This window comes from Pelobates fuscus, chromosome 7 (genome assembly GCF_036172605.1).
Source record: "Pelobates fuscus isolate aPelFus1 chromosome 7, aPelFus1.pri, whole genome shotgun sequence".
In the NCBI taxonomy this organism is placed as follows: domain Eukaryota; kingdom Metazoa; phylum Chordata; class Amphibia; order Anura; family Pelobatidae; genus Pelobates; species Pelobates fuscus.
Window position 1 is genome coordinate 148576575 of NC_086323.1, and position 26263 is coordinate 148602837.

At 40.3% G+C, this 26263-nt stretch overlaps 1 protein-coding gene across 1 annotated transcript in view; it reads left to right on the forward strand.

The window, feature by feature from the left end:
• The window catches only part of FRMD4B (FERM domain containing 4B), a 188174-nt gene that overhangs the window by 118129 nt on the left and 43782 nt on the right, over positions 1-26263 (forward strand). Inside the window, exons 8-11 of the mRNA XM_063426801.1 lie at positions 2134-2217; positions 6326-6391; positions 9150-9207; positions 13791-13877. Coding sequence (XP_063282871.1) covers positions 2134-2217; positions 6326-6391; positions 9150-9207; positions 13791-13877 — 295 coding nt within the window. The remainder of the gene's footprint in view (positions 1-2133; positions 2218-6325; positions 6392-9149; positions 9208-13790; positions 13878-26263) is intronic.

Here is a 26263-nt window from a genome sequence, read left to right on the forward strand (position 1 = left end):
GGGTGCAGTGTGTTTGTTAGTGCAGGGGGTGCAGTGTGTTTGTGCAGTGTGTGTAGTGTGTTAGTGCAGTGTGTAAGTGCAGTTTGTGTAGTGTGTTTGTGTGTTAGTGCAGGGGGTGCAGTGTGTTTGTTAGTGCAGGGGGTGCAGTGTGTTTGTGCAGTGTGTGTAGTGTGTTAGTGCAGTTTGTGTAGTGTGTTAGTGCAGTTTGTGTAGTGTGTTTGTGTGTTAGTGCAGGGGGTGCAGTGTGTTTGTTAGTGCAGGGGGTGCACTGTGTTTGTGCAGTGTGTGTAGTGTGTTAGTGCAGTGTGTAAGTGCAGTTTGTGTAGTGTGTTTGTGTGTTAGTGCAGGGGGTGCAGTGTGTTTGTTAGTGCAGGGGGTGCAGTGTGTTTGTGCAGTGTGTGTAGTGTGTTAGTGCAGTTTGTGTGTTAGTGCAGGGGGTGCAGTGTGTGTGTGTGTGTAGTGTGTGTATGTGAGGGGGGTGTATATAGTGGATGATATGGCCATATACGATTTTGTTCACCAAAATTTGTACATCATTGGGGAGACCTTCAATTGGCTTGGCCCAACGCTCAACTTCTTCACATTATTAATTTATTAAAAAAAAAATGATAATACCATTTACTCCCTCCCTTTTAACTTGGCAGGGGAGAGAGGAAGCATTCACATACCTGGTGGTCCAGTGAGGGGGTTTGGGGCCTCGCAACGCACCGATCCCAGGTGGTCCAGCGGCAGGTAATTCAGTCTGTACCCCGCAGGGTACAGACCATGTTTCTCTCCCTCTCGCGAGCGCTGTTTTTTCAGAGCGTTGCCACGGGTTACCATGGCAACGCTCTGATAATCTCGGAGCTCGCGAGAGGGAGAGGAGGAAGCTGCTCGGCGTTCTCCCCTCCAGCCCATGATGGGAGACAGGACTCCATCTTGGGGCCGGTGCTGCCCTGCATGGGCCGGCAGGAGAGATCTCTTGATCTTTCCTGCCGGCCTCGGCCCATGGCCATCGCGGCCCACCGGGCATTTGCCCGGTTTGCCCGATGGCCAGTCCGGGCCTGTCCATTATATTTAGTTCAAGGATGGATGACTCAGGGTGCCAAAAGAGAGTTTGTGGGTGCCATGTTGATCTCTTAACCCCTTAAGGACCAAACTTCTGGAATAAAAGGGAATCATGACATGTCACACATGTCATGTCCTTAAGGGGTTAAATTTGTTTATAACGTAGCTTGTAAATGCTACCATTCACAATGTTGGTTTTATATCCTTCCAGTATAAAATAAAGTATTCCTGTAAACAAGAGGCAAAACTAGACTTATGGAGAAGTATTTTCTACAGATGACCGTAATTAAAAATTATATAAATATCATTTTCTCCCAATAAGTATCTGTATAAAGTAAATATTTTAGTAATGACTGTTACAAGTTTATTCACAAAATAATAAAGATGCTGGTGTGTGATAATGTTTACAGCTTGACTAACTACTTCAGCCTAACTTTTGTTTGTCTTTTTATCGTTCTATATAATGTATTATCTTCTTGGGACGTTTTGTGTGTGTGAATATTGATAAACACAGTAATCAATGATAACTGCCTGTATAAGAAAAAGAGTTAGGTTTATCTATGTATCTTTTTGGATTTCTCTAATTGAGAATAAATAATAAAAAAAATTGTATAGGTGATGCCTATATGGCTAACAAAAAAATTATATTTTTCAAGCTTTGAGGACAATAAGGTCCCTTTAGAAGTCATGATAGTTGAGTTGCCATATTTGCCCAGTTATATTGATGCAAAATAATACTTAAAAAGGGAGGAACTCCTAAACGTTTGTCACTACAAATCTCATTTAGTATGACGATATGGCATATAGGATATTTAAATGCACTCCCTTTTCAAGTTTCAGTCGTGCTGTCCCTTTAACTCCCTTAGTTGTAGGCTGGTAACTTGGTTTCTGTCTCGAAGCACTGGGTGGAGTGGACTGCCTCCTGTTATACCTAGAGGTGTATTGAAACCTCATCGTTTGTATTGTTTTTCCATGTGAGACACTGTCTTGAAACCTGATATGCTAGTGTAAAGTAACACGCTGGAGTATAATTGGCATACTCTGGGCAATTGAACCATTCATTATTTTATTTTTTTATTCTTCTAGTGAGGAAAATGCAAGGCAAGATCTGAAGCTTTTGCCAGCTCTGCCCACCAGAACATTACAGGAGCACCCTTCAATTACATACTGGTAAGTTTCACCGTGACCTTTTGGTAATTTTCAAAACATAGCACTGTTTAATCTTGGGTAGGAGCAAACAGACCATAAATATTCATGCTGGAAATCTTGGGAATTGACCCAGAAATGGTAATCACAACTACAGTAAAGCTGGCGCACTTTAGAATGTAAGCTCATGCGCTATTTAACTAAGCACTTTGTATAAAAGAGCTTCAATAGTTAGATCTCCGCTTACACGCAGAGCCCTCTTTACCTTGTATATGTCTGTGTATATTATACTGTTTTCCCACAAATGTACAATGCTGTGAAATATGTTGGTGCTTTATAACTAAAAGTAGTAATAATAATTTTCACTGTGGGGGTGATGTGCCCAGTTTGAGGTGCTATCACCAGCCAATTGTGACTTATGTATTCCTACCCCCTTTATTACATCAGTAGATCAATTTATCAATGTATATTTATTTAAAGAGACTTTAGCCGCTCAGGTGAACCTGGCATGACAGGTTCACTGTAAGTACACTTATCATTCATAGCAGCATGAACCAAAATTCCTAAAGCTGACCTTACGACAGGTGCAACCACTCTCCTTCTTACCAGTCAGCACGTGATTACAGGGTTTATAGAACACAGGCATCTGTACACCTGTGTGAACAGCTATTATGTCCTCTTTGTAGTAACTCACACAATGTATTGCCATTTCATAGCTGTTTTAGGGGTGGAAGTAACTTAACTGTTGCAGTGAGTTGCATTGATACATTATGTATGTCATTTAAAAATAGGTCAATAGCCTGGCTGTGTGACACTGGTCAGTGGTGTAATGGCTACTCTTCGACAGTCCAGCTGTTGCAGACTGTGATTCCCATGATGCTCTGTCAGCAAAATGGCATTTTCAAAAATCAAATTTGTGATCATTAACCCTCTCTGCTACATAACTGGCTAGGTGTGCATTAAATGTTTTTTTGGTTTTTTTTTTTAAAGCGGAACTCTCGCCGTCTGGGACTTTGCATAATTTGGGGACCTAGGGGCCGGGGGCCAGGCAAACGGGAGTTTAACTTACCTGAACCTGTCCCATCTTCTTCTAATTGGCCCTCTTCTGCTCCTGGCGCTTCAGTGACAGGAGCCGACATCACTGCTGTGCTCATGCGCGAGAGTACAGCATTAAGAGCAAAGCATTGTAAGAGTACAGCATTGAGAGAAAATATACTAAGGCAAAGTAGTCCCTACCTTGTCTCAGTATATCTTTTGACTGGGTTGGATTTATGGGAAATTCCAACAGAGTCAATATGAGAATTTCACAAAGTGCTGGTGGGGGGGGGGGTTCGGGGGTGGTGCCGCCTTAACCCCTTGTGGGACATGTCATGATTCCCTTTTATTCCAGAAGTTTGGTCCTTAAGGGGTTAAAGGACCACTATAGGCACCCAGACCACTTCAGCTCAAGGTTATATAGGGTTAACCATGCAGCTGTAAGAAACTGCTATGTTTACATTAGGGTTAATCCAGCCTCTAGTGGCTGTCTCATTGACAGCCGCTAAAGGCGCTTCAGTGATTCTCACTGTGATTTTTGAATGCGCGCGTGGCTCTTGCTGCGCATGCGCATTCGGCGGATGACGTCGGAAGAGGGAGGAAAGTCCCCAGCGCTGAGGAAGCCCGACACTGGAGAAAGGAAAGTGTTTAACCCCTAAACTCCTCTTGAGCCCAGCGGGAGTGGGATCCTGAGAGTGGGGGCGGACCTATTAACACTCTAGTGCCAGGAAAACGAGTTTGTTTTCCTGGCACTACAGTGGTCCTTTAATGAAACATGTCAAAATTCATACTTTTAAGACCGTATTTTCATCTCAATGAATGAGTAAAATGTAGCACCCAGTAGTTAGGCCTGGCATTAAAGTTGGCAAAACATTAAGGGATCTGTAGTGTTGTGTTTTTTTGTTGTTTTTTTTACAACTAGCTGTTTACATCATTGGCCATTGCTGCTGTGTGTTGATAACAATGTTCATATTTTAAGGATTAATTTATAGACATTCTGTTTCAAATTAATTGCAATTTGTCTGAATTTTGGCAATCGTCCGAATTCCATAACCTGCAAGCACCATATGGATATATTATGAAACACCTAAAATGGACAAACTGTTTTGTTTGTTTCGTGATTTTGAGTTCCAGGAGTGACACCAAAAATAGAGATGATTGAAGGGTATTATTCATGGTTTGGGGACAGCCTCTCAATGTTAATTTTATTCAAAGATCAAGTGACCAATAAAGAGGGGGGGGGGAGGCGGGGTAAAAGCAGTAAGAAAAAAAAATCTATTTATATTTTTAATGAATATCTAATCTATAAATATAGATTATCTTATTTATTTATTTTTACGTCCCCTCTCATTTCTTTTGGTTACTTCTTCTCACTTGATCTGAGTGTAAAAAATGCACCTATCAGTTTACTGCAAAACATGTACAAAATATAAATAGTATCCTCTAGCATGTAAGCTCATTGAGCAGGGCCCTCAACCCCCTATGTTCCTGTACGTCCAGTGGTCTGATCTCAATTATGTGTCTGTTAGTCCACCCATTGTACAGCGCTACGGAATTTGTTGGCGCTATATAAATAATAAAATAATAATAATAATAATAATGTATATATTATTCAGTAAACTGACTGGCTCATTCTCATGACCTATTGGTTCCTTCAAATTATTTTTACCCAAGCGATCATATGGGTGAAATCCGTCCAAACTGAAACACCATATGGATAAATTAATTCCACATAAACAAAGTTTTTGGTCACACCAATTTGCACAAGTATATTTATTTCTAAAATCTGTTCACTTGAGTGACAACAACAAAGACTTGATACATCCTGGTTACCAGATTTAGGGAATGCAGTTAAGAAGTGAACTGGAGTTATCCTGGGGCAGGGAACACAGCAAATTGGAATTCCTGGAATTTGGGCAATAAAGCCTTTGTAAATAACTTCTTCTGCTACAAGTTATGCCAAAAAGGTTGCATTCCTAATTGGGCAGATTAGATAGTGATTTTAGAAGCATACTAGGCATCAATTCTCTAAACTTTGAATTCTAAACTGCAGGCCAAATTTATACATCTGAAAATCAATTTTAAATTTCTGTGATTTTTTTTATTTTTCCAACTCTGGTTCAGGCTTAAAGGAACACGCCAAGCACCATAACAATGGGCTGTATTGTTTATGATCCCATGAGTGCCTTTGCACTCTCCAAGAGTTGGTAGTCAATCGTTTGGAAACATTTCGACAATGTACCTGGGGTCCACTAGGTGATAAATGGGCTAGCAGAAGCTCTATGCAGAAGGTTCTGTGTCTTCTGGAGGCTATGTGAAACCCAGTGGCTGAGAGTGTCAGCTGAGCACTTATAACTAATGAGCTAAGCCATGCACTCCCGAACTAGCTTGGTGGAAAGAGGAGGTGCCTTACCTCAGTTAGTTGTTTGACTATTTAGCTTGGGAGGGTGTCTGGGCATTCCTAGCACCATAACCACTATACCACTAAACCCATGAATATTGTAAAGCGCTATGGAACCTGTTGGCGCTATATAAATGGCAATAGTTATAATAATAATAACTTAATCCCTCAACCAATTAGATGTCCTGCTCTGTTCAACACTATAAACCTATATATATGTATATGTAGGTAAACAACAACTGCTTTTTAAGTGGTCTTACTTGAAGGGTTACTACAAACAAAAAATAGTGTTTCACGTAACCCTTCCTATCCAGCTCCCCACCCCCCAAATAAAAAACAAAACTATAAAAAAAATCGCTAAAACTCACCTCAGCATATATGTAAATGACTATTTCCTTAGCTTCTCTGCAGCATCCCCAACCAAGGAAGAACTGATTGTGAAAGACAATTACTGGACCAGCTTGCACTGAGAAACCAATACATTACTCTAAATACTCAGCATATACATATATTACATATACACAGCTGTTATTCTAGAACTTTCGTGGATCTGATGTAGACGTTGCTTGGCTGAAGCTTGCATTTGAGTCCTGAGAGTTATAGTTCAACATCCATTTTCAGCAATCCCTGTGTAGTATTTTCATACATGCCTGGAATGTGCCGCTCAATTAATCATCGTGTTCTGATTTCTTGCAGTGAAGATCGAGTAATTGAACACTGTAAGAGGTTGAAAGGTGTCACCAGAGGGCAAGCAATTGTCCGGTAAGTGCTTATCCACTGGGATTTTTTTTTATTTTTATGGAAATTCTTTAATCATTGTAGAAATAGCCAGAATCATTTAGACTTTAGTAAAAGTGGACCAATATTGAAGGAACACTACACACACATAGAGCACTCCGGCTGGCTGATTTGCTTTGTGTGTCTGGCTGAAATGCTTTATGTGTCTGGAGCCGGTCAATTTGATAAGTGTCTATTTTACTAGAACTCAGCAGTTATCTAATTGTGAGCAGAAACACCTCCCTGGCTGTCGATCAGGAAGCCAGAGCGGTTTTCTTTCAGCTCTGTTAGCTTCACAGAACTAACACAAGTGGCAGGTATGCTGTGCTAGAGCCAGCCTTCCTCTTCCCCTCTCGAAGAGCAGTAGTAATGAGGTGTGTTGAGTATCATCGGAAAGCCATGATAGCATGCATGTGCGCAATTGCGGCCCCTGATTGGAGTATTCCGCAGAAAAGACCAAAAGATTGGGTATATCTACTCAATTGTGTTTTTAAAATAATTTTTGGGGAGGAGGGGCAAGGGAGTTTTCTTTTAACTAGTTTACAAAGGAAAGCAATGCTCTTGTTAATGTAGGTACTCACACCAAAATGTGATTAATGGTCCTCTGTCGCGATTCTAATGCCAGGGGTGCCTTGGAACCATCCCACGCTAGGTAATCAAACCACGTGTGCAGTTTGACGACTTTATCTTGGTTCCCTAGAGCACCCACCTTCATGCAGAGGAAGCCTGGTGTCCCTATAGAATACAGCTAAACATTTAGCGGATGCTCTCAGCCAATGAACATAGTCTTGCATAGGTCCTACTCTGCTCTATAAAGCAACCCAGCGTCTCCTGCACTGCTAAACATAGAATTCATGACTGTCAGCCTGTTAGAATCTTTTGGTTTGTGTAAAAATAGGGCATTCCTAGTAGAGGAGCCACCAGTGGTATTCCATTGGTTTACATAGGTATTGCCCCTACACTTAGAACATTGAAAGTTGTCTGTTAACTCCCCTTGGTATTTTGATCATATTTACTAAAGTCTTATAAGAGTGAACTAAAATATGACAGTTTCCATTGCAGGAGACCTCCAAATTTATAGTGGCGGAAAAATGAGACCAAACTGTTTTCTGGCGGAATAATTGAGAAATCCGTTACGTCTCCAAGAAATTGCATATATCAAAAATGGAGGGCAATGACAGGTTTAATGAATTGTGCACAGAAGTGATCAAACGTCCCAATTGTATCCATAGAAAAAGCATGAATGTCATGGTTTGACACTGGCAATGTGTTGTATGGTAAATGAAGCTCCAATCAAATAGAAAAGTTTAGTTGACACAATTTTAAAGTGCTGATATGTTTCAACACAGCTTGTATCTGATTATACCCTGATGGACTGAACATTGCATTAGGTGAAATGATACATTTTGAGAAATCTGTTACTACCAGATCTTAACAAAACAAAAACTTGTATTCACTGGGAATAACTGGAAAACATTGCAAGAAGAACTAAACATTTCTGCTACAGTGGGTCTGTACTCGTAGCTACTGATTTCTTCTTTTTTTTTTTTTTTTAGCTTTTTTTTTTTTACTGTGCATAATCATGATTTGTTTGCCATAGGGCTATTTTTGATGTACTGAAATATCAAACAGTGTAAGTTGTACCCTAACTGGAATTGTTTCATAAGACTTTGTCTGAATTTGAGGGGAAGCAACAAACCTTTTTTGGTCTGACTTTTGAAACTCTTAACTTAACTTTGAATTCCTAGAAATTCTAACCTTCGTCAATACCCCTGGGAGTGTTTTTATCCCTGGGAGTGTATTCACCTGAAACATAAAAGTTTCTGGTTTGATAGCTAATGTAAATCTGAATTCTACTAAAGAGCATGTGTGGTGTACAAAAGAAAACCGAATTGGCTGTAGAAACAGTATTATGTGAGAGTACAGTTGTAGGTTTTTTTTTTTCTTTCTATTTGGGGCCACTCGTGTTTTTTGAATGCTCAAACTGGGGTTATAGAAAGTTAAATGAACGTCATTATTGGCTGATTCACTTCCTGGTTTTCTGAGATCACTGCAGTACACGAATGGCTGAGCGCCAAAGGAAAGGAGTTCTGTATTAACATTAAAAGTGGCTGTTTGTCATTGCTCCTTTTATGACTATTTTATTCTTTCTTTCTTTTTTTGTCACAGACTGTTTATCCTTAGACATTCGATAGTGCATTTGTCTACTGACAAATTGATATTGTTGATATTGTATTGATATTGTTCATTAAGTACAAGCAGATAAAACGTAGCGGCGCTATTTACTAAACCAACAACTGTAGAGAATAGACAGGGATGATGAACATTTGCAACATTTTAGGGTGGAAAAGCTTAAAAAAGGGAAAAGGAAAAATAATTAAAGTACAAAGGGCCACCATTTGAGATTTTAATTTTCTTAGGGATCCAGAGGTCACACTATAAGCTTGTGTGCCATCAATTTCCAGTGTAGTCTGAATGTATATTTGTTGGATAAGTAGACGATTAGAGTTCTAAACACACATAACTAAACCATGCATACAGCATATTAAAAAAAGCACTGTATTTCAGGGAAACCTGGAAAAATAATACATTTTGCAACCCTGGCACAGCCTGTTCACAAATCACTAGCAATAAATGTTTTATCATGAGAAGTATTTTCCCTACAAGACTATTCCATAAAATAGTCTATCAATCACAGAAAAGATTGCTTACAAGATCTATCTCTTTTTTTTTTTGTCTGCAGGTACATGAAAATTGTAGAAGCTTTGCCTACATATGGTGTTCATTACTACAAAGTAAAGGTCAGTTATGAAATCTACATGAATACATTCATAACATGTTATGCTATTGTATAAGGAATTTATTGCTAAGACTAAAAACTCCTATATCCAGTGTTTGATCTTTTTTATTAATATTGTCAACTACAGGAACAGCTGTTTGTAACACTGGATTTTTTTTATGGTTTTCATTTCCTTTCTGTGTTATTTGGATTGTTTAGTAATAAAGCAGTGATTTCTGTATAACTGCATCTCTATGCAACTTGCTGCGTGCACTGTAGTAAGACTGTGAAAGCTAGTACTCCGTATATTATTATTATAAACATAAACAAAGGGATTTAACTCCTAAATGGCAGAGGATTGAGCAGTGAGGCTGCAGGGGCATGTTCTATACACCAAAATGGCTTCATTAAGCTAAAGTTGTTCAGGTGACTATAGTGTCCCTTTAATTTGCATTAAATTAGACTTTGCAGATGCGCTATACTGACATGCTTGACAGGTAAGATAAGGTCCCTTATTAAGAGCTCCCAATTCCATCTGTACATCACTATATAATATGTAGAATTTTGACATCAGTTGCAAAATCTTTAAACAGGAACATTCCAAGCATCATAGCAACTGCGGTCCGCTGTGTTGTTTATGCTGCCAGGAGTGTTGTTCTGCCCTTCTAAAGTAATTTCAAACCACTTTACAACAGTCTGCCAATGTAACTGGGTCCTGCCATGTGCGTGCTGCCTCAGGTATGCGTCACGTCTTTTGTTGTTTGGTTTTTGTTTTGTTTTTGCAGGAGAATACGTTTAGCTCCACTGTGCTAAGCAGTGCCGCTGTCATTGGCTGAGAGCTTCAGCAGAGTGATCTAAGCCAATGAGCATGGTCCTATATTAGAGCTCGGTGAAAACATCCAGCTAACTTGTCAAACTGTTCTAAAATGGCTTGGCAAACTTTTCTGGGAGGGCGATAGGGCACTACTGACACTCTAACCACTGCAGAAGGCTAAAGTGGTTATGATGCTTGGAGAGTTCCTTTGAAAAGGTCAACGCAAGTTGAATTACAATGTTTTTATTTGACGGTGTAATTCCTAGAAAAGCAATGGTTCTCCTTTTAAAGCCTTGTTTAGACTCAAATCAAGGCAATTCAGGACATTATCTACTTTACTAGTTTCTGACCCGGTAGTGCATCATTGCCTAAAATGTCTTCTGGCTATTGTCTAGGTAAGTTGCTGTTGCACAACTCAATGTTAATTTTGGTTATTCCTGAAAAAGAGCCATGTTCAATGGCCTCTACCTGCGCTAGTGCAAACAGCAGATTCAGTCTCGACTGTGTTTGACCTCTTTCTTTTGAAAGTTGTTTTTGAGATCCATTTCTTACTGACCGTATTTGTGAACAAAGAGTTCCGTCTCAAAGTGGAAATTGAAGCATGACAAGCTAAACTCCATGAGATCCCTTAAGTGTTTTAAGGAGAAAAAAAATCCTTTTTAAACAATAGGTGTAGCATTCCAGGAAAAAATACTAAAGCAGTTTTATCCTTTTACAGCCATTACTGATTGCATTAAGGCATGTGTCACTTAAACTGACGCTTTCATGCTGTCTGCTTTCTATTCCTTTAACCATGGTAAAAAAAAAAAAAAAAATGAAAATACAAGAACAAAATAGAATTAATTTATTTTTTATATTGTTTTTTTAAATTGAAATTTTGGCCAGGTTTTATATAGCGTATAATAAAATAGACTTCCAAATACAGATATAGGCAGAACTAGAGTTCTAGAAATCCATACTAAGTCCAAAATTCTTTGTCTGTCATTAATACTTCATTACAGACAAACTGATGCAACATCATTGGAACATTCAAGCTTATTATACATGGAACAAATACACTATTATATGACCTCACGATGAGGTATATCGTGGGTGCCCAAAAGGTAGATCCCCAGATGTTTTAAAACTCCAGCTTCCATGATGCTTTGTCATTCTAAAGGCATTCTAAAGGCATGCAAAGCATCATGGGAGTTGTAATTCTACAACATCTGGGGATCTACCTTTTGGGCACCCCTAATGTACATATTTGCCTTGAAACATTGATGATTGATAAATAATTGTGCATTAGAGACAAGAGACACTATAGTCAACAAAACAACTACAGCTTAATGTATTTGTTCTGGTGAGTATAATAGCTCCCTTCAGGCATTTTCATGCAAACACTGCCTTTTCAGAGAAAAGGCAGTGTTTACATTGCCCCTAGGGACACCTCCAAGTGACCACCCCTCAGATGGCCACTGGAGGGGCTTCCTGGCTCGGGGCTGCACAGTAAGCACCCTGCCGTTCCGCGTCCCCACGTTCTGCTTGGGGACATTGAATTTTCCTCAGAGATGCATTGATTCAATGCATCTCTATGAGGAAGTCCTGATTGTCCAAAACAGCATATGACCCTGCCCTGTGCCAATTTTAGCCAATTGGCTAAAAATCTGCCGTTTTGATGATGTCACAAAGGGGGTGGAGCCAGCGCCAGCGGACTCGCGCGGTGCTGGAAATAAGGTGAGTTTTTGTAAAAACTTTTATAGACGGGCTAAGGGGGGGGGGGGGGGGGCAAGCCACCTATATGGTGGGTTTAGCACTATATGGTCAGGAATACATGTTTGTGTTCCTGACCCTAAAGTGGTCCTTTAAACCCAGAATTGCTATTGGTTTCTACAAATATGTTGTACTATGTGTAGTGGGGAGGTTCTGCTAGCATCTAGAATAGAATGAAATAAGACTGTGTGGCATGCGTGTAGCAGTCTCCTCCTATATATATATATATATATATAATATAAGAGGAATCTTTTGAATCCTTTACTGCTTTACTACCTTTGGGACATTTGCACACAGTCACTAGTGAATAACTACAACATTGTCTCTAGTTTATAATATATACACGACTGTTTCATCTTCCATTATATCCATGGATGTGTAAAAATTAGCACTTTCTTGCCGCCATAAAATATATAAAAATAGAAAATGTTTCAAACCTGGAATCTTCTGTATGCAGGCTAGTTTTACCTATGTATTCAATTAAAAAATAGAACGTCCTGCAATCTTGAGCATTCAATTAGGACATACGTTTTGAGTCTAAGAACAGTGTTTAAAGGAACACTACAGTGGTAGGAATACAAAACTGTATTCCTAAAGCAATAGTGTCCCTCTGCATCCACGCCTGTCCCCCCCCCCCCCCATCCCCCCCCCATGTGTTGAAAGGGTTAAAAACCTGAACTCCAGTGCTGTGCTCCCTTGGCACTGGTTCCATCTACTTCTCCAGCAACGTTTCACCGTTGAAGGAGCTAATGCGTCTGTGCAGTGAGCAGAGTTAGAAGGACACTATAGTCACCTGAACAACTTTAGCTTAATGAAGCAGTTTTGGTGTATAGAACATGCCCCTGCATCCTCACTGCTCAATCCTCTGCCATTTAGGAGTTAAATCCCTTTGTTTATGAGCCCTCGTCACACCTCCCTGCATGTGACTTGCACAGCCTTCCATAAACACTTCCTGTAAAGAGAGCCCTACTTAGGCTTTCTTTATTGCAAGTTCTGTTTAATTAAGATTTTCTTCTCCCCTGCAATGTTAATAGCTTGCTAGACCCTGCAAGAGCCTCCTGTATGTGATTAAAGTTCAATTTAGAGATTAAGATACAATTATTTAAGGCAAATTACATCTGCTTGAAAGTGAAACAAGTTTTTTTTTTTCATGCAGGCTCTGTCAATCATAGCCAGGGGAGGTGTGACTAGGGCTGCATAAACAGAAACAAAGTGATTTAACTCCTAAATGACAGTGAATTGAGCAGTGAAATTGCAGGGGAATGATCTACACACTAAAACTGCTTTATTTAGCTAAAGTAATTTAGGTGACTATAGTGTTCCTTTAACCCCTTAAGGACCAAACTTCTGGAATAAAAAGGAATCATGACATGTCACACATGTCATGTGTCCTTAAGGGGTTAAACTCTGAAAAAATGCGCCTCTAGTCGCTGTCTGGAACCTGTCTTAACCCTATAATGTATACAGTGCAGTGTATCTGAAACTGCAATGTTTTACAATGCAGGGTTAAGGGGATAGGGACACTGCACCCAGATCACTTCAATAAGATAAAATGGTCCGTGTGCCTATAGTGCCCCTTTAAATATGCACATTGTAATATGCTCTAGACTAGAAATTAAATGTTGCGTTTTCTGTAAATATCTATAAAACCAAAATTTGTCATGTGCCATAACACAGCAATGGGCATTGTGGTTAATACACTCCACTCCAATTTTGTATGCAGTAGTGACATTTTGATGTAGTCTAAAAATAAAAATCAGTAATGTATTAATGAGTAAAATAAAACACTTAGACTCATAGTAAAAAACATTAACTGCTTTCATATGAATTGATATTTAGGAAGTTGGACAATTTATGCAGGTAATTAATAGACTGAAAGGTGTAATCTTGAAATTATGGAAGATAAAAGCTTTTTTGATGTTTTTCTTTTCATCATTATATGTTGTAGCAGAGTTCCCTGAATGGTCCTATGACTCTGCTGTCCTCATCATCATAGGTCCCTGTGTTTGAATAGTTGTTTTCTCCATTCTCTTTTCTAGGATAAACAAGGAATTCCTTGGTGGTTGGGAATTAGCTTCAAAGGAATCGGCCAGTACGATATACAAGATAAAATAAAACCTAGAAAGGTAGGTGTAATCGAAACGGCCAGAGTTGCTTGTTGGCTAGCTTCTTACTCACAGACTGTGGCATGTATGGTGGAAGAATCCCCTCCGGCTCCAAATGAGTTAACAAACGATGAGTGAGACCCATGGGGGGGTTAGTTAACTCTCGTCAGCTGGAGTATTTGTGTGTGCATAAAGGGTTAACCCATATGGGCACAATGAAACCGGAACTGTAAACTGAGACTTTAACCGGGCTATTTACTTACCTGAGAATTCAAAGGTGACTTCAAAGTGACTTGGATAATTTTTCCAATTCTGCTCTTTAGGCCGTAAAGAAACACTGCAATGTTGAAATACACATTGGTATTTCTAATTGTTTAGATTCCGAGTCTTCGGAATATCGCACAGTACACTGGATTCACTGTGGCCACCTCTCCGTCCTGGGTGACGATGATCTTAGTCAATCCAGTGCTTCCCATAGGGAAAAGGCAATGTTCACATTGCTGAGACTGTAGGCACAGTCTCTTTGCACCAGAATACGAACGTTTTCCTGACAATTTAGCTCTGTAAACACGATTTAGGTGGCTGCCTCCCTGTAATCAATGTAAAAGGTAATTTGCACACCTTTATTCAAGCTCTGCGCTGGTTCGATACTGCTGGCTTCGCCCCCATTCTAACTACTTGGCGGAGATGATCAAACTTGATGATCTCCTGCATTTAAATGCAGCAAGCGTTCCCAATTACAACCCTCTCTAATCTCAACTAGACATCATGGCACCTCCTACATCTTAACGCAGCAGGCACTCCCAATTACCACCCTGGCACACCAAGCTGACCCGATATCTTCCAGAACTGCTGAACACTGTTGGAGAAAGTCTCACTCTGCACCTGACTTCCTTCACTATAAATTTATGCTGCACTCCTATACTTGGCTCTTCCTCTGCAAAAGTAAATTACTTCAACACCCTCATAAGCACACCGTCCCACCAACCCAAATGCCTATTTCACACTTGTAATGCTTTCCTTCGCCCTGTTGCTCCCCCTCCTTCTACCACCCTGTCTACCTCAAACTATGCAACTTCACTGAGAAGATTTATAAAATCAGGGAAGAGATCTCTTACCTCTCTCCCTCCCCTTCCAATACATCTTCCAATACATCACCCAACCCCACTCATTCGCACCTACTACAATGGAAGAGGTTTCTGCTCTGCTCTGGTCCTCCCACCCCACCACCTGTTCCCTCAGTCCTATTCCCTAATATCTCATCCGCACCCTGGCTCCCTCTCTTTCCCTTCCTCAATCTCTCCCTGCACATTTCCTTCACCCTTCAAGCATGCAACCATAACACTGATTCTGAAAAAGCCCAACCTTGACCCCAACTCCCCATCCAATTACCGCCCTATAATGCTACTGCCATTTGCCTCCAAGATCCTTGAGAGAGTTGTGCATGTAAGATTGACAGACTTCCTCGAATCCAACTCTCTGCTTGACCCGCTTCAGTCTGGATTCCGTGCTCGTCACTCTGTTGAAACAGCTGTGACAAAAGTATCTAACGATTTAATTGCTGCTAAATCTCGCGACAATTAATTCTCCTTGATCTTTCTGCTGCCTTTGACACTGTTGTTCATCAACAGCTTCTTCTCATTCTCCATAATCTCGGTCTACGAGATACTGCTCTCTCCTGGTGCTCCTCTTACCTCCCCCAGCGCTTTTTCTGAGTTTCTTTCTCTGGCTCTGCTTCTTCTCCCCAACTCCTCTCTGTTGGCGTTCCACAAGGTTCTGTCCTTGGTCCCGTACTGTTCTCAATCTATACTGCCTCCCTTGGTAAACTCATCAGCTCCTTTGGCTTCCATTATCATTTATATGCAGATGACACTCAATTCTACCTGTCCTATCCTGATTTCTCTCTCCCTCTGCCCCCCAAAGCTCCTCTCCTGCAACTGTCAAAAATAACCTACATTCTCAGTGAATACTTTTCTAGCAACCTATTTAATTACCCCTGCTGTGTCACTGTACCCCACTCCCTCTAGCATGTAAGCTCATCAAGCAGGGCCCTCAACCCCTCTGTTCCTGTGCGTCCATTTGTCTGGTTACAGTTACGTGTCTGTTAGTCCACCCATTGTACAGCGCTATGGAATTTGCTGACGCTATATAAATAATAAAATAATAATAAAAATTAAATAATAATCTCAGCCAATCCATTGCTTTCCCACAGGAAAGCATTGAGAAGCTAATGTGTACATGCAGCAAAACACTGAGCTGTGCCAATCAGTATCGTCTCAGAGATACATTTATAATCCCCTCCCCACCAAACAATCACAAAGTAACACGATAAATGCTCAGCAATAAATATTTTGGCACAATTAAGGGAGTAGATATGCATCAGAAGAGCGACAGACAAAAATGCATAGTTAGTGAACGCAACACTTTGGAACCCTGCAGATTCCCTTTGCAAATCTCATCATGTAGTTGCTTAAAGGGATGCTTCAAGCACCATAACTGCAGAGGTTCTTTGGGCAGGCGTGTATGGGATAGGTTTAGGCTCATATGAACAGAATGTGAGCCTCCAGATTGTATGAGTATTTATGTATATATGTGTGTGTGTATATGTAAATATCACATCAGGAATCATGCCAAAATAGTCTCTTACAATAATTAATGGCAGTGCGTTCATGCATCTGGCTTTGTTTATGTGATGCCAGATGCATTATTTGCTTGTTTTTTCTTTTTTTTTCTTTGCAGAAATATTACGTGGGATTCCATCTCACACCTTATTACTTACCTTGCAAAATGATCATGAATAAGTTAGCATTATTACACCTGTTGTTTATTGTCTATATTTATCACACAGTCTTGGTTCTAATGATAAGAAACTGGGGTGGACTTGTTAATAGGTTTCTGGGCTGAAGGAAAACTCTTTAAGTACTTAGCTCTGCTTCTCCACCTCTTCTATAAATAAGATCTGCTTCACTCCCCTACTTGGCTACTGGATTTACAAGGGAGTGGTAGGGAGAGTAACCTTCACAATAGATTCAGCACTTTCTTCGACTACTTGTCCAGTGTAGCATAACATATCTTCCAACTCTCACTTTTCTTGAAACTGGGTCACCCAAATCCTTTTCGTCCTAATTCCCGACTGCCGTGATTCTCACAATGTTAATCACAGTGGAAATTGTTGGATATTCAAATTGATTTAACATTTTAACCGTAAATAAACTGTAAACACTTTCATAGTCCGCTATATTCTAATTTAATCCCAAGGTTATTTACTAAAGTGAAATTTCAAATTTTAGGCCAAAATAGCCAAATTGGAGAAAAATGTAAGTCAATCTATCTTGAATTAAAATTTTATATTATTTTAGAATTTCGTCATTTCTGGTGACAACTCTTGGCCTATTTTTATCGTAAACTGTTAAATGAACTCTGAATTCCCAGCAATTTACCACTTTGAATAACCCTGAAAGTGTTTTATAGTGAGGAACTAGTATTAACTATTAATTCCAGCTAGGTTCCACCAGTTAAAAAAAAAATCAATGTAAAAGGTAATTTACACACCTTTATTCCAGTGCTGCTTTATGATTACTTACACAGCTACAAAGGAGGTGTGTTATCCAAACACATGCATGCCAAGTTTATACTATGCCAAGCAAGGTGGGTATAAATGAAATATGCCCTTCTACCATTACAGTGTTAAAGGGCTTATTCTCTTTAACTGTGTATGCATTTCTTGTTATATTTGTAGTTATTTCAAACAGAGTTGTAACACCATAGAATATTGTGTTTATATTTGCCTTACTGCGTGTCTCTTTCTATATGTAAATAGAGCTATTAGAATCCCACAGGCTCTAGAGCTGTTTGAAGAGATGACTGGGCACCCTTGCTGGGCTAAATAAGGTTATTGTGTAGGAAACAGCTGGCTTGGTGGCCTCACACTGTTTACTTGTGAACAGTTGGATATTTGAGGGTGAGATAACATGACTATTGTGTCAGTGGTGAAAACATTTGGAGGATTATCAGTTTCTTAACTGCTGTTCTGCAGATGTCTCGGCAATCGTACTCCACCTTATTTAGCATGCTTACCAATGCAGACTGAATTTAGGGCAAGGAACACAGCAGTGCCATTTTTAACAATACTCGATCCACTTTCTCAAGATGGTCCTTCCTCGGCTCAATGAGTTTAATTGTAATATACCATATTTCATCTGTGTTTTTCAAAAATAAACTAATAGAAATATTAAAAAGAAAGGCAAAAACATTTATTTGACAGTAAAAATTATTTTAAGAGGAATGTTGCTTATGTTTGTGTTTTAGAGAGTTTTAATTTTAAGTTTGTCAAGCAATAGCAGAGCATAAAAATGATCCTAAATGTCAACCTTTTTTTATATGCTACCTTTACACCCCATATTTCGAATAAGATTTAATTTAATGAAACTATAGATGTTGGCACAAATCTAAGGGGTGAAATCTACCTATGAATCCCAATGGTTGTTTCACTTTAACGTAGCACAAAGGTTTAGGGTATAATAATAATAAGATTTACAACTGCCTTAATCACGTTGACAATTGCACACTGTGCCAATGAATGACCGTGTTACAGTCCACAAACAATTGCAAGAACTATACTGGCATGGTGACTTTAAACTGCAGTATCCAACGGCACTTGTATTGAAACATTGCACATAAGGCTGACACCAGCGCATAAGTCCCTAATAGTTCTGGGTTCAAGGGTGAAAGACTAGTCAGGTTATTAACATCAGAGCATTCATGTTCTGCCCCAGTGTTTTTTATATTTTTACAGGTTTGTGTTCTTCATATTAGTGTTCCGTTAAGGCACACTAACGATAAAGCTTTTGTCCGTCTCATTTTAAGAAAGGAATTGGGGAAATGCCTAAACCATGAACCACTTGGTTAAATATAATTCTTTTTATATGGCTTAGTGTAACCCACATTTAAAAAAATAAATAAAAAGTCGGGCATTTTTATCATGTGGTTCTTTTATATTCTTCTTATGTCGTTTATTAACTACCGGTTAATTTTATTTTATTTTACTTTATTATTTTTTATTTTATTTTATTTATTATTACTTTTTATTTTATTTTTTGCTTTTTTTTATATTTTAAAGCATCTTGTTGATCACTTTTGAGATACCTGTCCCTTTAAAGCTATTTTGGCTTGAAATGTTTTCAAAATGCATGGAGAGAGGAGGACTATCTTCAGATATGGTGGGCTTCCTTGAGGAGACCTCACATGCAGCCACAATTAAAAGGGAACTGTCACTTGTCAGGATGTTTAATATTTTCTTTAATTATCCCATATATTTAACAACTATGTGTTTGTGAGGTGTGAAAAATAGAATTAAATGCAGAAATCCACAGATTTTATCATGAAGCTGGGTGTCTCCCTCTTGGCTCACTGTCAACCATTGTTATAAATGATTATAAAAGAGGTGAATTTAGGTAATGTTTAAATTTCTCCTCATATTCAATGTGTTCCTCGTCTGAAAAGGACTGTGATGTAATTTGCTAAAAATGGAAAATTAAATGGAAATTCACATGAAAAGTTACAAACAGTTTTAATGTTTCATTCAATTGCATAATTTCAAGAGAAATGAACAAAAAAAAGTTCCCGCAGACCCTTGAATACTTCTCCTTTGTAAATATTGAGACATTCCTCCCAACACTAAAAATAAATTGATGTTTACAGTCACCTTCTCAAACTACACAGGGCATTCACACAACTTTGAAACACATTCCAAGTCCCATCTATGGCTTTGTGTATATTTAATATAGGTTGCAGTGCATGGACCCAAATGCATTGGTTCCTCCATTTAGTTGTTCTATTCAGGCCCGGACTGGCCATCGGGCAAACCGGGCAAATGCCCGGTGGGCCGCGATGGCCATGGGCCGAGGCCGGCAGGAAAGACCAAGAGATCTCCCCTGCCGGCCCATGCGCAGCAGCACCGGCCCCAAGATGGAGGTCTAACCCATCACGGGCCGGAGGGGAGCGAGCAGCTTCCTTTATCTTCTTCTCGCGAGCTCCGAGATTATCAGAGCGTTGCCATGGTAACCGGCGGCAACGCTCTGAAAAAAACGGCGCTCGCGAGAGGGAGAGAGAGAGATGGTCTGTACCCTGCGGGGTACAGACTGAATTACCTGCCGCTGGACCGCCAGGGATGTGTGTGTGTGGCGTAGCCCCCTCACTGGACCACCAGGTATGTGAATGCTCCCTCCCCCCCTGCAAAGTTAAAATGATTTTTTTTTTTTTTTTTTACTTTTTAATAATAATACTTTAAGGCCATAAACACACAAACACATTACACACATACAAACACACTACACACACTGCACCCCTGCACTAACACTCACTGCACCACTAACACACAAACATTCTGCTCCCCTGCACTAACACACAAACACACTGCACTAACACTCACTGCACCACTAACACACAAACATTCTGCTCCCCTGCACTAACACACACTGCACTAACACACACTGCAGTAACACAAACACACACTGCACTAACACACAAACATACTGCTCCCCTGCACTAACAAACATTGCACTAACACACTACACACACAGCACCCCCTGCACTAACACACAAACACACTACACCCCCTGCACTAACACACAAACACACTGCATACACTCTATACCCCTACATACACACTACAGTCCCTGCATTAACACACAATACACACTCTATATCCCTATATCTACACTGCACCTCCTGCACTTACACACAAACACATTACACACACTCTATACCCCTTATATACACACGATTCCCCTGGCACTCACATACACACACTAAACACACTCTATACCCCATAAACCTACACTACACTCCCTGCACTCTCATACGTTATACCCCTATAAACACACACATTACACCCCCTGCATGCACCTACACTAATTTATATCCCCTATAAATACATATTCTGCACCCCCTGGGCACAGACTACACCACCTATGCATACATTATCCCCCCTATACACATGTGCTCTACAGTTCCTATATGCATACACACATTAGAGCCCCTAGATACACTCACAAACACACAGTACAACACACACTCCACAGGCCCTATATAAATACACACACACAAACACACATACTTTACAACCCAGAGACACAGACACTACAGCCCCTAGCCACATGCAGTACGCCACAAACAGACCCCTTCACATACACAATTGCTCTACACACATGCAACGTCCAAACATATACAACAACACAAGGAACATCCCCACACATGCACAACACTCTTTAACAGTCCGGTTCCTGTTTTGATCTCTGGTATCCCACTATTGAGGACACCAGAGACGAATCGCCAGCAAACGCAGCACAAACTCAAACCACCCTCTCCCCTCCCAAAAAAAAACTCATGCCATTTATTTTAGCTCTGGAGGAGCGTCACATTAACATACTCATTTGGTGGGGGGCAAGGGGGTGTGCGTGTCAATGGTGGTGACATGACATGCCCCCTTTCTGGCCCCGCCCCTAATAGTGGGCTGCTCTGCCTTTAATTGCCCGGGCTGAATTTTTGTCCCAGTCCGGCCCTGGTTCTATTCCATTATATTTGCTACCATTGGAACTCATAGTGCATCATGGGAATTAGCTGGAATAGTACCCGTATGTTGTAATGAAAGTATATTTCTTTGGAAACCTCCATTTGAGTTTGCCAACAACTGATACTTTGAGAATTTTATTTCACGAATTTTATAGATATGGTTTTATTTGTAATTGAATTATACGACTGTGACACTCTTCAAATATACTGTGATATTTACCAATAAAAATGCTCATATATCTACTGTTATCATTTTTTTTTTTGTCATGACTACTGTCCTATGCATGACAAAAAAAATTAACAAAAATTTTCTTAAAAGGACTGGTAAAAAGTCTCAACAGGTAAATTTTGGCCCCGAAGCTTAGTTTGTCATTCTAGTGAGTGGTATGTGAAAACCTGCTTGTGTGAGAGGTGTTTGAAACATTGGGCTGTCGGAAATGTCTTGTGACCTGCCAGTAGGTGACATTGGCTCAGAATAGAGGAAGAACCTGTATTTTATATTCCAGATTAAGGTGTATGAGGGAGTGCTGAGAAATCATAGATGAGATCTATGCAAATGCAGAACATTATAACATAAACAGGAAACTTTTTATTGTCTGAGACTTTCATGTAGAAACCATTGTATTGTATGCATTGAAAGGTTTAGAAGGTTCATATTGTTAATGGGCCAGCCAGATCCAAACATAATCTTAACACCAACTACCAAATAAATCTGTTGAACTAAATGAACAAAGAACCAAAGTGATCTATAAACGATGTCTAGCAGAATCCTGTGAAAGAAATACACGATATTCTCATATAACCATGACTTTTTGTCTGTAGCCTTTGCGATGGTGTCACCATGTGAGCTGTGGCATCACAAACTGGTGAATAACCTTATGCACACCATTTTATATGATGGTGAATTGACCCCCACTCATAAACTTTGTGTGTAAGGTTGAGGGTCTTTAGTGGGAAATTGAGAGGTATGTGCTCTAGGCTGCACCATTATATGGTGTAATATAGCAGAAGGGATTAGGGAAGGAGATATCTATGCCAAACAAGGGCACAGCTGTCTAGCTAAAGAATGGTTGCATCAATGTAGATCATGGAAATCAAGATCCGGAATATCAACTGTAGCCAATATTTCTGACACCATTGCATCTGAGGAAGCAGAGTAGACAGCAGCAGAGATTGGATTCCTCTGTTGAACTAGACCACCATAAAACCATACGTCATGAATGTCGTTAAAAGGGCCAGAGAGCTCCACATACATGGATCCAAAAATGGATCCAGTATCATACTAATGTGGGGGGGTGGTCCACCCTGAGTGACAGGTGGCAGGCACATGCCTATTGGTAGGGGTTGCCACGCGGCATGTGCCTGTCACTCCATTTAGCAGACCTCATAAGCACCTGAGGAGCTGCTGAAATCAGTCTGTGCTCTGACTGCACAGCTCCCTCACCACCCTGTACTAATGCCAAAAATTGGAATGTAACTTCAACCCAGCCCCAATTCCCATACAGATTTGCAGGATGCTGTTCAACACAGACTGTTCACAACAGCAAACCACTAGAACCCAGGGATAACGGTCAATATGTGTGGCTGTATGAATGTGAGTATATGTGTGTGTGAATGTGCATGTTAACATAAATTTGAGAGTGTGTTTATATTAATGTGAGTATGTGTCTCTGTGAGTTTTTGCATGTGTGTATATATGATTCTGGGTATGTGCATATGTTTGTAATTTCCTCAACAAAATGGTGTTAGTGGCAGAGACAACGATAATTTATACATTTCCTCCCCAGGTGCCAGATCACCTTGGTATGCCTCTGCATGGAGATTTCGGCTCCACTAGGGAAGTAATGTTTTACTTTAAATAAGGTAGTTTTCTATTTAATTGGGTTTGGACACCTTGAGTTTTGCTACAGTATGTGTATAAACATTTGTAATGGGTATACCTCACGAGGGAACTTTATATAAAGACAAACAAAAAATGTAGGTAAAGAATACTGCAGTACCACAATATAAGGTACCATCAAAGAAATTAAAAAAAATAGAACTCCATACATTCACTTCTGTGCAGCTAGTTCTAAGCCCACTATAGCTCCAAACAGTAAAACCAATAAATGCAAAACAGAAGAAGCATAATACAAGAACATGCAAGGCACCTTAATGATGTGGTTTTAATGAAGGACATACATTACAACGTTTCTGGTCACAGACCCTTTATCAATGGGAAATGAAGGGCATTTCACATTGATAAAGGATCTGCGACCAGAAACATTTACGGATGTACTTTATTAAAACCACAGTACGAAGGTGCGTTGCATGTTCTTTTCTTGTGCTTCTTCTGTTTTGCATTTAATGAGGGAACTCTAGGGATATTGTGACAGATTGGGATTTTCCTAGCATTCCTCTGTTCATGCTAGAAAGTGACATTCATGGTACTCTCTGAAACTTTCATAGCAGTGCTAAGCTTATCCCACAACTCCCTCCATAGCATAGCTTTTTTGGGTGCAGCAAGAGTTTAAGGGTGTCGTAGAGTTGTAGGTCAGTTTCAGTTTTCCACTATTGACACTTAAAGCAGCACAGTCATTGTTTTATTGTTTGTTTGGTTGTTTTTTTTTTTCATCATTGTGCCACCCAGAAAGTGGTGCCACCAAAAGAATTGGCAGATCAGCCTGCTATAATTGCACGATAGGTTGCCTGCCATCATGTAATCCAGCCCACTAAGGGCAGGCCAAGCACAGAGTGCTGTTTTAGCACTCTCTGCAGGATCCTAGTGTCCTGAGCGTAGCGTGAGTCATGTTAAATTGTGTCCACCCATTAGAGTCGTGTCCACCCATTGGACTGGGAGGCCTGGAACCATGCTTCAAGTTCCACCCATTGTCAAGTTTTGCCAATCTGACTGCTATACATAAGAAAACAGCTCTCTACTTTTCCTTATGTATTTTATGAAAACATTTATAAAAAAAAGTCAGAGGAAAAAATAAAGAGATTCAGACACAGGAAGCTCTGTAGAAGCCAATTAGATAAGATTTATTTTTGGTGCCAGAAAAAAAAACCTGATGATTATATTGAAACCTAACCTGTTACACATAACGTGGATTATCACATTAAGATACTGTGTATCTTCACAACAATGTTTCAGTATATACCAGACCTTTTATTGATTGTATCAAAGTAGCAAGCTGATATTGATTCATTTTCATACCACAATGAAAGAGACACATTTTGAACACCTTAAAGGACCACTATAGGCACCCAGACCACTTTAGCTCAATGAAGTGGTCTGGGTGCCAGGTCCCTCTAATTTTAACCCTGCAGCTGAAAACATAGCCGTTTAAGAGAAACTGCTATGTTTACACTAGGGTTAATCCAGCCTCTAGAGGCTATCTCACTGACAGCCGCTAGAGGCGCTTCCGCGATTCTCACTGTGAAAATCACAGGGAGAAGACGCTGGACGTCCATAGGAAAGCATTGAGCTTTCCTATGGGCTGTTTGAATGTGCATGTGGCTCTTGCCGCGCATGCACATTCGGCACTGACGTCGGCAGGAGGAGGAGAGGTCACCAGCGTTGGAGAAAGGTAAGTGGCTGAAGGGGTTTTAACCCATTCAGCCCAGCAGGAGGGGAGCCCTGAGAGTGGGGGCAGGGGGGGAAACCTAATGACCCTATAGTGCCAGTAAAACTAGTTTGTTTTCCTGGCACTATAGTGGTCCTTTAAGATTGCATAAAACTACAGGGAGTGCAGAATTATTAGGCAAATTAGTATTTTGACCACATCATCCTCTTTATGCATGTTGTCTTACTCCAAGCTGTATATGCTCGAAAGCCTACTACCAATTAAGCATATTAGGTGATGTGCATCTCTGTAATGAGAAGGGGTGTGGTCTAATGACATCAACACCCTATATCAGGTGTGCATAATTATTAGGCAACTTCCTTTCCTTTGGCAAAATGGGTCAAAAGAAGGACTTGACAGGCTCAGAAAAGTCAAAAATAGTGAGATATCTTGCAGAGGGATGCAGCACTCTTAAAATTGCAAAGCTTCTGAAGCGTGATCATCGAACAATCAAGCGTTTCATTCAAAATAGGAAAAACCAGGAAAAACCAAGGCGCAAAATAACTGCCCATGAACTGAGAAAAGTCAAGCGTGCAGCTGCCAAGATGCCACTTGCCACCAGTTTGGCCATATTTCAGAGCTGCAACATCACTGGAGTGCCCAAAAGCACAAGGTGTGCAATACTCAGAGACATGGCCAAGGTAAGAAAGGCTGAAAGACGACCACCACTGAACAAGACACACAAGCTGAAATGTCAAGACTGGGCCAAGAAATATCTCAAGACTGATTTTTCTAAGGTTTTATGGACTGATGAAATGAGAGTGAGTCTTGATGGGCCATATGGATGGGCCCGTGGCTGGATTGGTAAAGGGCAGAGAGCTCCAGTCCGACTCAGACGCCAGCAAGGTGGAGGTGGAGTACTGGTTTGGGCTGGTATCATCAAAGATGAGCTTGTGGGGCCTTTTCGGGTTGAGGATGGAGTCAAGCTCAACTCCCAGTCCTACTGCCAGTTTCTGGAAGACACCTTCTTCAAGCAGTGGTACAGGAAGAAGTCTGCATCCTTCAAGAAAAACATGATTTTCATGCAGGACAATGCTCCATCACACGCGTCCAAGTACTCCACAGCGTGGCTGGCAAGAAAGGGTATAAAAGAAGTTTATCTAATGAAAATCTAATGACATGGCCTCCTTGTTCACCTGATCTGAACCCCATTGAGAACCTGTGGTCCATCATCAAATGTGAGATTTACAAGGAGGGAAAACAGTACACCTCTCTGAACAGTGTCTGGGA